The sequence below is a fragment of the Hemiscyllium ocellatum genome, chromosome 6 (genome assembly GCF_020745735.1).
Source record: "Hemiscyllium ocellatum isolate sHemOce1 chromosome 6, sHemOce1.pat.X.cur, whole genome shotgun sequence".
NCBI lineage: Eukaryota > Metazoa > Chordata > Chondrichthyes > Orectolobiformes > Hemiscylliidae > Hemiscyllium > Hemiscyllium ocellatum.
In genome coordinates, this window is record NC_083406.1 from 15,901,374 (window position 1) to 15,918,036 (window position 16,663).

At 45.8% G+C, this 16,663-nt stretch overlaps 1 protein-coding gene across 1 annotated transcript in view; it reads right to left on the bottom strand.

The window, feature by feature from the left end:
- Positions 1-6,912: 6,912 nt before the first annotated feature.
- The window catches only part of LOC132816369 (growth arrest-specific protein 6-like), a 33,903-nt gene continuing 24,152 nt past the window's right edge, over positions 6,913-16,663 (bottom strand). The window contains exons 10-15 of the mRNA XM_060825836.1: positions 14,718-14,913; positions 14,007-14,168; positions 13,298-13,466; positions 11,269-11,420; positions 8,460-8,691; positions 6,913-7,473 (exon numbers count right to left, since the gene is read on the bottom strand). Coding sequence (XP_060681819.1) covers positions 7,322-7,473; positions 8,460-8,691; positions 11,269-11,420; positions 13,298-13,466; positions 14,007-14,168; positions 14,718-14,913 — 1,063 coding nt within the window. The 3' untranslated portion in view covers positions 6,913-7,321. The remainder of the gene's footprint in view (positions 7,474-8,459; positions 8,692-11,268; positions 11,421-13,297; positions 13,467-14,006; positions 14,169-14,717; positions 14,914-16,663) is intronic.

Below are 16,663 nucleotides of genomic sequence, written 5' to 3' on the forward strand. Positions count from 1 at the left end.
CAATGCACCTAACACATGGCGAATTGACCTAGCCTGCATACCTTTGAGAATTGGGGAGGGTACTAGAGGAACCCCATACAGACATGGGGAGAACGTGCAAACTCCACACAGACAGTCACCCGAGGCTGGGATTGAACCTGGGACCCTGGTGGTGTGAGGCAGCAGTGCTAACCACTGAGCCACCAGCTGCTACCAGACCTTTCCCAGCAATTTCTGTTGGTGTTTCTGATTTGCAGCATCCATTGTTCTTTCAGTTTTTATTGGATACCCAGGTACAAAAGTGTAAAAGTAAAGAAATAAATCAAAAAGCTCATCTCTACAGTTCTTCTTAGTGTAAAGTAGAGAAATTTTAAAAACGTTAAAATTTAAATGTTATAGTATTTTCTTAAGCCATGGGTCTTGTTATGAAGGTGTAGGTGTACTGTACCTTTAAGAGTGAGAGGAAGCTGGCAAGGATAAAAACACGGTGTGCTGAACAATTTAAAAAATGTAACATTTGTTAACACAAATAGCTCGGGCTGTGTTGCTATGGTACAAAAACAAATTCAAATTTGGCCAAACTGTGTCCCAGAGACCAAAATCCAATTGATTTTGAATTTTCCTTTTTGGGATGGCATCAAACCAATGAAATGATCCAATATTTTGGGGTATAAAACTGGACATTTTGAACAGTTAAGGGGAGAGCTGTTCTCTACAAGTAAAGACTGCCAGCAGAATAGCTCTCTGAAAGGTACCTGTCCATAAGAAATGTGTGCAGCAGAAGACAGAAGTTGACCTAGAGGAATCTACAGAGAAAGTTCAACATCTGAACACAACAACTGGGTTTGAAAGTGATTCGCTGTAAATTTAAGAAGGAATTTATTGGGCCAGTATTGTAAAGTGGGAGGTAAAAGATAGGTTTAAGAGAAAGGAGTTGTAAATAGTGGTCTCTGTTGGACTTAAAGAATAAAATAGTTAATTTTTATTTTAAATAATGAAATCTGGGATAATTCTTTGCCTCTCAATTTAACAGATTAGTGCAAGGTGAGCTTCTCTGTGTGTTGGGTTTAAATTAACAGAAGGATTTGCCCTGTGTTGTAACAGTCGCTCAGTGCTGGGTTTTACCCATGAAGCCTCACTTTCAGCCATGCTGGACTAACTTCCACCTGGGCCCACTAGCTGTTTTGTTGCTGTCCGCCATCTTGGTTCATGATGGACCCCAGCCTCTGCCACTCACTGTCCTTGCTGTTATCTCCACAACCAAGCTCTTGCCAGAAACAAAACACTAAAAAAAAGAACAAAAAGGAAAAAAATAGGGGACAGAATGGAGGAGAACCAGGCTCAGAAGCCCCATTCACTGCCTATCCTCTCTTTGCCCAAGTATTTGCACATCTGTTGCGCACTCCCTAGATTCTCATTGCACCTATTTTGTTATTCTGGTCAAGCCATATGGTCTCATTTGATGATTGTTTTGCATGTTATCTCCCCTCAGCTGTGAATGTTTATTAACCAGCTCCCTTTTTTATACCCCTGTCTGTTATCTGAAAACTCTGTAACCAGGAGTGTCCATATGCCATTGCTTTCCTCTTTCTCCTGTGTCCCATTAATATTGTATTCCCAGATGTTAATCTGTGCTCCCAGCTCTTCTGATATGGAGATGCTGATGTTGGGCTGGGATGTACAAAGTTAGAAATCACACAACACCAGGTTATAGTCCAACAGGTTTAATTGGAAGCACTAGGTTTTCCTTCTTATTATGTAAACTTCTTGTGTTTTGTTTTATGCACTAATAACTGAGCATTCAGTTTGTTCCCTCAATCATCTGTACTTAATTGTGAACTTATTGCCCTCCATTTTCAGTTTTGCTTCTCTTTAAATCTGTGTTCAGTTTCCTGTCCCTCTGCCAAGCTAACTTAAACCCTCGCTAAGTGTTAACAGTCCTGTCATAGTCAAATACCTCCATCAGACAAAGTCCACTTGTTCTGTCTGTATAAGGACTGATTGATCAATGTGTTCAGCAATGATTTGATTAATTATAAAGTTTCATTCAGATCTGCATTCAAGGTGATCCTTCTACCCCACCACAAACTCTGTTATTTCTCTTTTAAATTGCTCTTGGTTCACTGGAGAGAAACACAGAAACAAGCAACAGTTTTCCAATGGTGACCAGCTCCACTCTTCATCTCATCAAAACCTATTCATCGTGCTGGGTCTTCCAAATGTTCACTGGAACACTGCAGTAAACAGGTCATTCAGCTCCTCAAGTCTCTTCTGCTATTCATTGCATCATAACGAATCTGTACTAAAATATTCCACCACCCCCTAAACGCTCCTGTCCAGAAATCATAGAATCCCTATAGTGGGGAAGCAGGCCATTTGGCCCCTTGGGTCCAAACTGACCCTCCAGAGAGATCCCACCCAGACCCATCCCCCTATTCCATCCCTGTAACCCTGCATTTCCCATGGCTAATCCACCTAGCTTACACATCCTCAAGTTAAGTGTTAAGTGATCCCCAGCATCTGTTAGGAGGAGAAAGTGAGGTCTGCAGCTGCTGGAGATCAGAGCTGAAAATGTGTTGCTGGAAAATCGCAGCAGGTCAGGCAGCATCCAAGGAGCAAGAGATTCGACGTTTCAGGCATAAGCCCTTCTTCAGGAATCCTGAAGAAGGGCTCATACCCGAAACGTCAAATCTCCTGCTCCTTGGATGCTGCCTGACCTGCTGCGCTTTTCCAGCAACACATTTTCAGCCCAGCATCTGTTACCCTCACTGTGAGTGACATCCACACTTTGTGTCATGTTTCTGACCTTCTCCCGTGAATGTCCTAATGCTGATTTCAAATTTGTGCTACTTCGTCCTAGTTTTCACACTCTACCTCCCCCAACACCACTAGTAGAAATAGTTTGTATCCAAATATTTTTCGTCTGAATCCTAAAGTCTCTGTTCCAGTGAAGAGGGGCCTAGTTTAAGGAATTTAACCATGCTATTTATCCTTTTGGAGGCACTGAATACAGAAAATTCTATGTTGCCTTCCATCCAAAATAATTTATATTGTTAGTTAATTAAATTAATAAAGTTTTGCTTTGAAGTTTATTGTGAAATTCTGATTTGAAAAATGGATTTTTTTGAAGTAGTTTTGCTTTATCTGGCAGACTTGCATGTAGACACTCCCCAGAAAACATGTCCCAAGCTTTGTGGGACAGTGAGATGATTTACCACCCACTGTTCCCATTACCCTGTTGTGTACAACAGTCAGAGACTGACACCTGCTGACAACTAGCAGTTATTGCACCAACTAGCCATATTGATTGTAATAAGAACATCCCTTCACTCCTACATTGTTGTGATGTTACCTAGTGTGGTGACGAAACATCTGAAAATGAACCTTACAACTTCCTTTAAGTTCCACTTGCCCCCCATCCCCTGCCCTAGCTCTGCCGGTTCCTGCAATTCAAACATTTCACAATTCCCTTTTGCAAGTTATGACTGAACTTGCTCCCATCGCCCTCTCAGTCAGTGCGTTCCAGATCAGCTGCAAATGTGTTGCTGGTCAAAGCACAGCAGGTTAGGCAGCATCTCAGGAATAGAGAGTTCGACGTTTCGAGCATAAGCCCTTCATCAGGAATAAGAGAGAGAGCCAAGCAGGCTGAGATAAAAGGTAGGGAGGAGGGACTAGGGGGAGGGGCGATGGAGGTGGGATAGGTGGAAGGAGGTCAAGGTGAGGGTGATAGGCCGGAGTGGGGTGGGGGCGGAGAGGTCAGGAAGAGGATTGCAGGTTAGGAGGGCGGTGCTGAGTTGAGGGAACCGACTGAGACAAGGTGGGGGGAGGGGAAATGAGGAAGCTGGAGAAATCTGAATTCATACCTTGTGGTTGGAGGGTTCCCAGGCGGAAGATGAGGCGCTCCTCCTCCAGCCGTCGTGTAGTTGTGTTCTGCCGGTGGAGGAGTCCAAGGACCTGCATGTCCTCGGTGGAGTGGGAGGGGGAGTTAAAGTGTTGAGCCACGGGTGATTGGGTTGGTTGGTTCGGGCGGCCCAGAGGTGTTCTCTGAAGCGTTCCGCAAGTAAGCGGCCTGTCTCACCAATATAGAGGAGGCCACATCGGGTGCAGCGGATGCAATAGATGATGTGTGTGGAGGTACAGGTGAACTTGTGGCGGATATGGAAGGATCCCTTGGGGCCTTGGAGGGAAGTGAGTGTGGAGGTGTGGGCGCAAGTTTTACATTTCCTGCGGTTGCAGGGGAAGGTGCCGGGGGTGGAGGTTGGGTTGGTGGGGGGTGTGGATCTGACAAGGGAGTCACGAAGGGAGTGGTCCTTGCGGAACGCTGATAGGGGAGGGGAGGGAAATATATCCTTGGTGGTGGGGTCCGTTTGGAGGTGGCGGAAATGGCGGCGGATAATACGTTGTATGCGCAGGTTGGTGGGGTGGTAGGTGAGAACCAGTGGGGTTCTGTCTTGGTGGCGGTTGGAGGAGCGGGGCTCAAGGGCGGAGGAGCGGGAAGTGGAGGAGATGCGGTGGAGGGCATCGTCGATCACGTCTGGGGGAATCTGCGGTCCTTGAAGAAGGAGGCCATCTGGGCTGTGCGGTGTTGGAATTGGTCCTCCTGGGAGCAGATGCGGCGGAGACGAAGGAATTGGGAATATGGGATGGCGTTTTTACAGGGGGCAGGGTGGGAGGAGGTGTAGTCCAGGTAGCTGTGGGAGTCAGTCGGTTTATAATAGATGTCTGTGTTGAGTCGGTCGCCCGAGATCGAAATGGAAAGGTCTAGGAAGGGGAGGGAGGAGTCTGAGACAGTCCAGGTGAATTTCAGGTCGGGATGGAAGGTGTTAGTAAAGTTGATGAACTGTTCAACCTCCTCGTGGGAGCACGAGGCAGCGCCGATACAGTCATCGATGTAGCGGAGGAAAAGGTGGGGGGTGGTGCCAGTGTAGTTGCGGAAGATGGACTGTTCCACATATCCTACGAAGAGGCAGGCATAGCTGGGGCCCATGCGGGTGCCCATGGCAACTCCTTTAGTTTGGAGGAAGTGGGAGGATTGAAAAGAGAAGTTATTCAGGGTGAGGACCAGTTCAGTCAGTCGAAGGAGGGTGTCAGTGGAAGGGTACTGGTTGGTGCGGCGGGAAAGGAAGAAGCGGAGGGCTTTGAGTCCTTCGTGATGGGGGATGGAGGTGTACAGGGACTGGATGTCCATAGTGAAAATAAGGCGTTGGGGACCGGGGAAGCGAAAATCCTGGAGGAGGTGGAGTGCGTGGGTGGTGTCCCGAACGTAGGTGGGGAGTTCTGGGACTAAAGGGGACAGGACCGTGTCGAGGTATTGGGAGATGAGTTCGGTGGGGCAGGAGCAGGCTGAGACAATGGGTCGGCCGGGGCAGGCAGGTTTGTGGATTTTGGGCAGGAGGTAGAAACGGGCGGTGCGGGGTTGTGGGACTATGAGGTTGGAGGCGGTGGATGGGAGATCCCCTGAGGTGATGAGGTCCTGGATGGTCTGGGAGATGATGGTTTGGTGGTGGGAGGTGGGGTCGTGGTCAAGGGGGCGATAAGAGGAGGCGTCCGCGAGCTGGCGTTTGGCTTCAGCGGTGTACAGGTCAGTGCGCCAAACTACCACCGCGCCTCCCTTTTTACTCGCGTTCCAGATCAGAGCAAGTTGCTGTGTGCAAAGAACGTTGTCTTCATCAGCTCCTCTGGGTATTTTACTGTTTTTCTTACTGACATTTCCAGACAGCCGAAACAGTTGCTGTTTATTTCCATGTCAAAATACTTCATAAATGAAACAAAATCACCCCTTAACTTTCTCCGCCATCCCTGATACCTAATAAGAGACGAGAGGCTGGAACTTCTGAGGCAAATAACTCCCCTCCTGACTGCCCAAAGCCTGTTGAAATGGAACGAGCCAGGAGTCTGATGGAATATTCCCCAAATGCCTGGGTGGGTGCAGCTCCAACAACACTCAAGAAGCTTGACACCACCCACACCCACTTGCTTGTCACACCAGCTACCATTTTCAACATTCATTCCCTCCTCAACTGAGACACAGAGTCAGCAATGTGTTCCACCTACAACATGCATTGCGACAACTCATCAAGCTTCCTTAACAGCATTAACCAGACCCACAGCCTCCACTGTATAGGACAAGCGTAACAGATCCATGGGAACCCCACTGCCTGCTAGTTCCCATCCAAGCCACGCTCGATGCTGACCCAGAATTACATCATCCCTTTTTCATTGTCACTGGAGCAAAATCTTGGAACTCCCTCTCACCCAGCACTGCAGGTGAATTACGCCTTTGGACTGCAGTGATTCAAGAAGCCAGCTCAGGGTAATTAGAAATTGAAAATTAAATGCTGGCCATTCCAGTGGATCATATCTGAGCTTCAATCTGAAACCATTTTCCTATATTATCCTTGAGTGCCTTGATAGCCTAGATATGTGAACCCATCACTCTCTACCTTGAACATCATGCCTGTGCCCCTCTGAGGATGCAATTCCCAGAGATCCACCACCTTGACTGAAGGAATTCTGCCTTATCTCAAGTCCTGAATGACTTGATCCTTTTCTCCTGACTCTCAAAGCAAAGGGTTACTGCACGGTAATCTACTATGTGGTGTTCCACTGGATTAGAATCTCGTGTGTTGTGGTTCCTTACACTGCTGTGCGATGACTGACACTATGATCCATTATATCTGGATCTACTCTGTCGGGATCAAAACTCTCGCTTTTGTGGATCAGTAACTTTAGCAATACGTTTTCCTGTTGCACTGATGAAATCACACATTAAGCAGATAAAATCATTTTATAAACTTTGCATTTTGAGTTTCTGAATCTTGGAAATAAAGTATCATGGCTTCTTTGGTTCGGTATCTTCATTGTGTGAAGTTTATGTCCAAATTTTGAAATGCCAGTGTTTGTAAGCATACAGTTTGAATATAACAAAGTAAATGTACTTGATGTGTTTTATATAAGCCACATTTGAAAAGCATTAGTACATGATACTGTGATCAGCTTATTGGATACATGAGGATAAGCATCTGAAAACTCTGCTGTTCATTGCCAGGGTTGATCTGCTCCTATTTAATCCCAGTTCACTGAATTGTTTTTATCTGAGTACGATTGTGAAATTGTATGATAGCCACTGCCTTCATTACAAAACCAACTTGTCACACATCTTTGTCTCATGAGCCTTCGCTATTGAACGGCCTTGCTTTTGTCTCACTCCCTCAACCTCCCACTCCAAACAGGGAGGGAACCTTCACTGTTAAAGCTACAGCAACTCGGTCACATCAGCTCTCGGAATGAACAGGATTCAGCTTTGGTGCAGCAAGCAGGCGAGAGGTGGAGTACCATGTTGCTAATCCCTCTCATCCACTAGAGGGCAGGAGTGTGACCTTATGTCGTCGTGTTTGTAAACAGCTTCATCCAGGTCGATGTAGTGGTTATTGATGCGAACGTGCATACAGCCTTGGTAGAAGGCAGTCACTGGGGTAGACGTCACTGGGACATCTGCAAAATGAGACATTGTAAAAGGTTAGGTAGCTGGGCAGCAGCATGGACAACCTGACACTTTCATTATGTCCTTGTACCAGAGAAAATTCCAGGATTAAGTAACACTGGGAAGTTGAATTCACCCAATGGGACTGATGGATATTGTTTTTCATGTCTTCATTCCTTGGTTTTTTACATTCAAATGCGAGTGTGTGTGTGTCAGGAAATGACCGGCACTTTCCTGTCTGTTAATGACAATGAGCAGGGGGTCAGGCTGACTGTGCTACAGGCCAGGTAACCCCTCACCCAATGACATGGGACATCCTGCACCAAAGCAGCCCAACCCCACAAAAGAGAGAGTTTTGATTGGCTTTGTGTCAGTTTAACAGGATAAAATGACAAAAGGTGCTTTATAGGAGCATGATCAGAAGCTGTAATGGTGCAATGCCCCTCCCATAGTCCTGCACTGAACGGACCCAGAATAAACATTAAGTACAATCCTCATGGCTATTCAATGTCAGGGAAGGTGATTGCAGTGTGCTGGACTCCAGTTGGTGACATGAGAGAGTGAGAGAGGGATCGGAGACATCTGGAAACGCAGACATGGGAGCTGTGACCAGAACATAGTTTTGTCACTGAATTCAATATGGCGCTGGGATGGCTGAGCATTTCAGTGGATGGGGTGGGTGGAGGGCTCATCTGGAAGTAATAATTTTCCAATAAAATGTCAAGGGTGAAACCGTGATACTCCTGAACAGTACACAATAATTCCATGAGGTAACTAGCCAATTTCCAGTAACATTGCTCAGAGAACTAACCAAGAAACAACATCACATGGTGGGGGAAAGTTTGCAATTACAGTGTGACAGGTAAAACGTCGACATGGAACTTTGTTGACTACAAGTGTTAACATAAGAACACCACAGAGAAAATCATGAAACAGGAAATGAGGGTGATGCGGACTAGGATGTGAACATGCTACAGGTATACGTCATGGTTTTTACCTGGAAGTCCACCCAAGTAGGTGAGCACTGAGCCTTGCATATACTGGTCCAGTTTGGAGAGATGTTCTGCTAGCTCTGACATGGCCAATGGACTCTCACCGACCACTCCAGAAGATTCTAAGACAATACGGCCTCTCGTTGCAATGAGCTGGACGGGCGATTTGTCTCCAGTACAAAGTGTCAGTCCTTCCAGTTTGTAAACAATCACGTTCTCGATAGCTAGGATGATGTTCTAATTTAAAAAAAACAAGTTGGGCTTTGTGTCAGTATAACAGGATAAAATGACAAAAGGTGCTTTACAGGAGTATGATCAGAAGCTGTAATGGTGCAATGCCCCTCCCATAGTCCTGCACTGAACGGACAGCCGAGATTCTGTGCTCAGATCCTGAAAAGGTTCTAATCCAACTCCCTGAGGGTGACATCAAACTGACAGTGACACCTAGGATTGTGCTAAGTTGACTGCATGGAAATATTTTTTTGTGAATTTCTCACATGGTTTACCATGAGCTTGATTACTCTAACATCCAATTTTTGAACTTATTCCCAACTTTTATTCCTGATGATTGCGATGCTCATTGAACGGTGTATCCCATTTCAATAACAAAAGGCTGGGACGTTTTCCACTGGTGCGCAGGAGGCTGAGAGGTAAAAGTACAGGGGTTTATAAATCCAACAGGGGTATAGATAGGGTTAATGGAAGGCGTCTTTTCCCTAGGATGGGGATTTCAAGATCAGGGGCACATTTTTATGGTTGAGAGGAGAAACATTTTTTAAAAAATGTGAGGGGCCAAGTTTTTACACAGAGGCTGGTTCATGTGGGGAGCGTGCTTCCTGAGGAAGTGATGCATGTGAGCACAGTGACACCATTTTAAAGACATTTGGATAAGTCTATGAATAGGAGAAAGTGAGGTCTGCAGATGCTGGAGATCAGAGCTGAAAATGTGTTGCTGGAAAAGCGCAGCAGGTCAGGCAGCATCCAAGGAGCAGGAAATTCGACGTTTTGGGCATAAGCCCTTCACCAGGAATCAGGAAGCCTTTCCTGATGAAGGGCTTATGCCCGAAACATCGAATTTCCTGCTCCTTGGATGCTGCCTGACCTGCTGCGCTTTTCCAGCAACTCATTTTCAGCTAAGTCTATGAATAGGAAAGGTTTGGAGGAATATGGGCCAGGAGCAGGCAGGTGAAATTAGTTTAGTTTGGACTTATGTTCAGCATAGGCCAAAGGATTTGTTTCCATGCTGTATGACTCTGCGACTCATTCACATTTGGATGAGTTAATAAATGTGCTGTCAGTTCAGAACAGTATTATAAATTCATTTTTCACATAACACAATAGTTTAGCAGTACAGTCAACAGCAGTATTCCCTGAATAACTGAGCCTTGCAATGCTGGATAGAATTGAAAAATACCATCTAGCATCCCTCAGCACTGTTCCATCAATGTTCCCAGTCAGATTGCAGGCTTGAACAGCCCAGAAAGTGGATACAAACAACAGATTTTACCTCAAAGAACATAAGCTGCTTAGATGGAATCATTGAGTTTACAATGCTTTCAGAGAGAGGTCACACGACCTGATCTGTGGATGCTAAATCTGTTGGTTTTGAACACAAATAGCTGTAGAGTGGTGTGGTTACGTAGATGTAGTTGCATAGTTCAAAGCTGTTCATAATCTGTGTTTAGTAAGTTTTTTTTAAAAATAGCTACATTTTTCTTGGTTAATGTAAGGAACCTGGATGACTTGCTCCTGACACTGAATCAGGAGCAAATTACTGCAGACATGGGATCTGTGCTAAAAACAAAAAGTGCTGGAGGTCACAGCAGGTCAGGCAGCATCCATGGAGGGAAAGCAAGCTAACGTTTTGAAACTAGATGATATGTGTGTGTGCGCGTGTGTGCGTGTGAGAGAGAGAAAGAGAGAGTTGCAAGAGTCACTTTCTTTCATGGGCAATAGAGGAGCAGGACAAGGAATCAGGCAACCTTCCTGACTGGGTCAGAATAGCAGCATGGGTTAAATGCAGAGTTAGAAAATCCTCCACACTGTCCCCCGAGGTCATTTAATCTCAGCAAACCTCCCGTTACCAGAGTGAATCTCTCCATGTCCACATGGCTGGACTCTTAGATTCAGAAATGACAATGTCAACAATGTGTGTGTTTGATCTGTATGCAGCCCAGGTAGTCTGAACACAGGTGCAGACTAACAGAAGGAACAGTGCACGCTCCCTCAGTTTCTGAAAATGTGTTGCTGGAAAAGCGCAGCAGGTCAGGCAGCATCCAAGGAACAAGAGATTCCACGTTTCGGGCATAAGCCCTTCTTCAGGAATGCTTATGCCCGAAACGTCGAATCTCCTGTTCCTAGGATGCTGCCTGACCTGCTGCGTTTTTCCATCAACACATTTTCAGCTCTGATCTCCAGCATCTGCAGACCTCACTTTCTCCTCGAAGACACTCCCTCAGTTACTCCTGTAAGAAACAGTCATAGTCGGATCACGTTTTACACTATTGTGGTAACTCTCTCACCTCTTCCTCTGCAACGGTTGTGACCTTTCACCCCTGAAGCCCTTTGACCTTTCCCGCACCACAGTCCTTGACCACTGGCTATTATTCATGTGTCAGGAAGGAATGTGTCTTCCCCCAGTTTGGAGTTTGACCCAGCTGGAATCTGTCACTGAGTCAGGAGCTGCTGTGCAAATGCCTTCATCCTCAATCTTATAAAGCAATGAACAGAAGCCCATTCTGTTACCCACTGGGTGAGAGGATCACTGCTCTCTGACACCCACGCTCAATCCCATTATTTCGTCTCGTTAATTACCTGGGTAGCAGTATCCGAGTCTATGATGGCCAGGGACAGTGAGACATTGCTGCCACTTACAATCGCAAATAGGATGCCAGTGTCTACTGAGGGTTGGATTAAAAGGTCCACGTTCACCGCCCAGCTCCCATCATCATTGCTCAGTTTTGTCGCTGAGTTTAGAAAAATAAAGTTTGCTGGTTTAGTCAAATTCACCCAGCACAGATTCAAGAATCATTTTGTAAATGTGACTCACAAAGTGCACACTCAATAAAACTTAGGAGCTGGTGTAGTGTGTTTAGTACTTCAACTCTGTTCCACCAATCATTACGATCCGATTGTAAGCTCCACTTCCTGTCTGACCTCCATAACCCTTGGCACGCTTATTTTATTCCAGTGAATAATTCAGGACCAGTAATGCAGATTTAAGATTTTATGGAAACTAAGGGAGGTAAGATGAGGAAAATATTTTATACTTTTAAGTTGGTAAGCTCTGGAATGCACACCCCAATGATGGGCTGATAGGCCTCCTGCATTTTGTGATTCTATCCCTCTGCAACAACGACTTATTTCACTAAGTAAGATCCAACACAGTACGCTATCCCAATCCACGTGAGCCGACGGCACTACCCTGCCCAGGATTGTTATAAGGTTTACATTAGAGTGGTGCTGGAAAAGCACAGCAGGTCAGGCAGCATCCGAGGAGCAGGAAAATCGACGTTTCGGGCAAAAGCCCTTCATCAGCACAGCTCTGCCTTAACATCATGGGATGTGCTCTTGTCGTTGGGATTCCCATTGTGTCAGTTTGGAGGTCGTGTCATGTGACCCAATCAGCACCATTTTGGAATGGAAGGAGTTCTCTGGACCAGTGATCCTGAGGCCCAGCCTAAAATTCTGGGACATGGGTTTGAATCCAACTACAGCAAATGGTGAAATTTGAATTCAACTAAAAGTTTGGAAATAAAAAACTACTGTAATGGCAACCATGTAATCATTGTCAATTATAGAAAATACCCATTTGATTCACCAATGTCACTCAGGGAAGGGAAAACTACTATCCTCACCTGGGATGGCCAATATGTAACTCCAGACCCACTGCGATGTGATTGGTTTTTAACTGAGCTCTGAACAGGCCTTTGAAGCAATTCAGTTCAAGGCACTTAGGGACAGGCAATAATGCTGGTCCAGGTAAATGACACACGTATCCCATGAATCAAGAAAAGAGTTACAAATATGGACTTTAGGATTGAACAGTGATTCTACTTAAAGACTACGGTGTGTTGAGAAAAGTCTGACAGAACCCAGACACAGCGTTCATTTTGGTTGTAATGGGGGAAAATCTGATTTGCTTCAATTTACTTCAAGTTAAAGTTGTACTTTTCAGGAACACTATTACAACATTAAGCAAGAAATTAGTGTGTGAATGCAGAAACATTTCTAAAACATCGACCTCAGTCTGGGAGTTCCAAAAACCAACAGCCAATTGGATGTGTAAATGAAATCCCAGACGTCCATGATGATGATACATGATAGGTTGGACTGGGTCTGAATGGTCTGATTGAGTGAGCTGATAAACAATGGAGCATTTGAGGATTCAGTACTGGATCTCAGTGCTGCTCATTATCAGTCTGGAGCAGGCTAATAGCAGTAAACACTGTAAAGGTGGCACCTTGGATGTTGATTAAAATGGGAGTTGGAAAGATCAGGTAAGAGCACGGAAGGAGAACAAAACAAAAGTGTAAGCACAGTGACATAAAACAACTCTCAGACTGAAACTGTTCCAGTTCATAATCGAGCCGAAACAAAAATACAAATAAATTTATGAATATTACGAAATTCTCTACTCTGAATCCTGGGTTGATTTAGCTTATACAAAATGACCCTCATAGGTAACTTCCTCCAAGAGGGTGACAGTGATGCCTCAGGCATCAGGTGTACACAAGCCTTGTGTCATCAGAGCTGGCAAAAATGAAGCTTTTTCATAAGTGACATGAAGATTGCCAGTCAACAACAGAACTCAAGTATAACAGGAAGAGAATGGTTCACTTACCGTATGTGATGTCAAAGGAGGCAAAGCCATACCCAGGAAAATAGGATCCTCTCCCAATGTCAGAGAAACATTGCAACCTTTCATCTTGTTTGATAGTCTCACTTGCTATCGTGTCTTCACCATTCATCCAGTTCCACCCACGCATGCAGGCATCCAATCGAGGATTTATCTGCAAGAGGACCAATCAGATCGTGAGGTCGCTTGGTAATTGAGAATCGCAGTCAAATTCTCAATCCTGATGTGGAATGTCCTAAACAGAGAACTTAGAGGAAAAGGAATCATTTCAGAGGAAGCTCATTTTCAGAGGAGAGAAACAAGGGCGGCACGGTGGCACAGTGGTTAGCACTGCTGCCTCACAGCGCCTGAGACCCGGGTTCAATTCCCGACTCAGGCGATTGACTGTGCGGAGTTTGCACGTTCTCCCCGTGTCTGCGTGGGTTTCCTCCGGGTGCTCCAGTTTCCTCCCACAGTCCAAAGATGTGCGGGTCAGGTGAATTGGCCATGCTAAATTACCCGTAGTGTTAGGTAAGGGGTAAATGTAAGGGTATGGGTGGGTTGCGCTTCGGCGGGTCGGTGTGGACTTGTTGGGCCGAAGGGCCTGTTTCCACACTGCAAGTAATCTAATCTAAAAAAAGGCCCATATACTCCCGAATGTAATCCTGAAGCCTAGCCTGATCTTTGGAAAGCAGTGTGTCATAAAGTCAATTACCGATTTAACAAGCTGCCCATCATTAAGTAGGCCTCCAACAGAAATGTCTATCTGAAATGATCCTTGTATCTCCTGGAACAGGCTTGTGGGGATGTTAATATGCATCACCGCCTCTCGGGCAACTTTCACAATCAAGCTGCTCCTTGATTCTTCAACGGAAATCTGAAACGGAAAAATATTTTGCACCTTCAGAAACAGCAAAGTGAAACTAATGGACACAGTCAACGCAACGTGTAAGGTGCCACACTGGAAAGGCAGAGCCTGTACAACAGTGACATGCTTCCATTTAACAGAACAATCAGGTACAGGAAATTTTAACTGGCACCTTGTTAGCCAACACTCTCAATAAACTGGCAAGAATTATATCCCTTAAATACCAGAAGTTTACTGTGTTAATGCGATGTCTGAGTAAATAGTTGAGGGTGTGAGTGAGAAGGCTCTCTGCTGGTAAGTTTTATTTAAGGCATCATTATTTCAGTCAATCAGGTGGCAGATAATGTATAACTGCGACATATGTACCCCCTGCATTACATTTCTACATTGATTATATGACTCTCTTGATCAATCGGTTATTTGATTAGCCAGCACACTCCTGGCCTCATGAGTACTGGTTAATACAATGTTGTCATAACAAAAGTAGCTGAACCCCAAAGCCCCACAAACGCTCCTTAAAAGAGGTGCAAATGAAGTGGTAAGCAGCTGTGAACATACCGTATGCCAATGGCCATTGTTCAGGAGTGGACCTCCAGTGGTAACGCCACCTGTAGCCTCATTGGTGTTACTGTACTGAACTTGCAGCTTCCCATTATGCAGTCCCAGCATGATCCAGTTGCTGTTTTGCTGAAGTCCAGCTTGGAATATTGTACCTTCCGTATCAAACGTTCGAAAATCGAATTCCACCGAAAAGCTGCCCATTAAATAAAAAGCAATCATTACCCAGATTACTGAGGAACACTCTCACAGCGAGTGTCAGCAACTCTGACTGAAACACCACGTAACCAACCAATTACCTCACTCTCACACGCCTGTCACTGGTCACGTGATATCTCATGTGAGCCCCTACAGCCAGTGAAAAACAAACAGACTTTCCCAGTTAATCTTCACGGAGTTAAATAGTTTTCACCACCAGTCAATCCCCATTCCCAACACAGGTTTAACTTGTAAAACTTGAATTTATATGGGGCCTTTAACCGAGTAAAGCACCCCAAGGATTGTGACAGTCAGCAAAGTCAAAATGCTGGGTCACAAAGTGAAGCAGAGCAGGATCACAAAGACACATCCCTCCCTGACACGGTCAATGCTCTCTATGCTCGGTTCGAGCAGAATGCTAGAGGTGTGGAGGTGCCTGCCCCGGACCCACCTGTTCCCTCAGTCACTGCTGCAGACGTTAGGTCAATCTTCCTGTAAGTCAACCCAAGGAAAGCGATGGGGAGTCCCTGGCCAAGCACTCAGATCCTGTACAGACCAGCTGGCAGAGGGACTCACCAACATCCTCAACCTCTCCCTCCTATAAGCCAAAGTCCCCACCTGCTTCAAGAAGACTACCATCATCCCTGTACCTAAGAAAGCACATGCAATGTGCCAAAATGACTACTGTCCAATGGCTCTGACCTCAGTAATCTTGAAGTGCTTCGAAAGGCTGATCATGGCCCACATCAACTCCTGTCTCCCAGCCTGTCTCAGTCCCCTACAATTTGCTCACCAGTGTAACAGGTCCACAGCGGACACCATATCCCTAGCCCTGTACTCATTCCTGGAACATCTGGATAACATCAGACTCCTGCTCATTGACTACAGCTCTGCCTTCAACACCATAAACCTCCCCAGACTGATCTCAGAACTCTGTGACCTTGGTCTCAGATCCACCATCTGCAACTGGATCCTCAGCTTCCTGACCCACAGACCAATCAATGAAGATAGGGAACTGCACCTCCTCCACAATAACACTCAACAATGGAGCCACCAAGGGTGCGTCCTCACCTTCCTACTGTACTCCCTGAACACTCACGATGGTGTTGCCAAATTCCAAACAAGCAGCATCTCCAAGTTGCTGATGGCACCACCATGGTAGGACAGACATCTAGCGACAAGTCAAAATACAGAAAAGAGACAGAAGGCTTGGTGACATGCTGCAATGATAACAACCTCTTAATGTCAGCAAAACTAAAGAACTGATCACTGCCTTCAGAAAGAGAGGAGGAGAGCACGCCACTATCTACATCAGAGCTGAGGTTGAGAGGGTGGAGAGTGTCAAGTTCCTCAGAGTGACAATAACCGGCAACCTGTCCTGGATTTCCCATGTAAATGCGACAGTCAAGAAGGCATAGCAATGGTTCTCCTTCGTCAGGCGGCTGAGGAAGTTTGGCACGTCCATAAGGACCCTCACCAATGTCTACAGACTCAGCATTGAAGGCATGCTGCCTGGTTGCACAATGGCCTGGTATAGCAACTGGACTGGAAGAAACGACAGAAGATTGTGTGCACAGTCGAGACCATGAAGGAAGCCAACCTCCCACCCATGGACTCCATTTACATGGCTCCCTGTCATGGAAAGACTGCTAAGATCATCAAGGACCCATTCCACCCCAGTTCCGATCTCCTACAACCTCTTCCGTCAGACAGAAGATACAGAAGCCTGAACACACACTGGCAAGTTC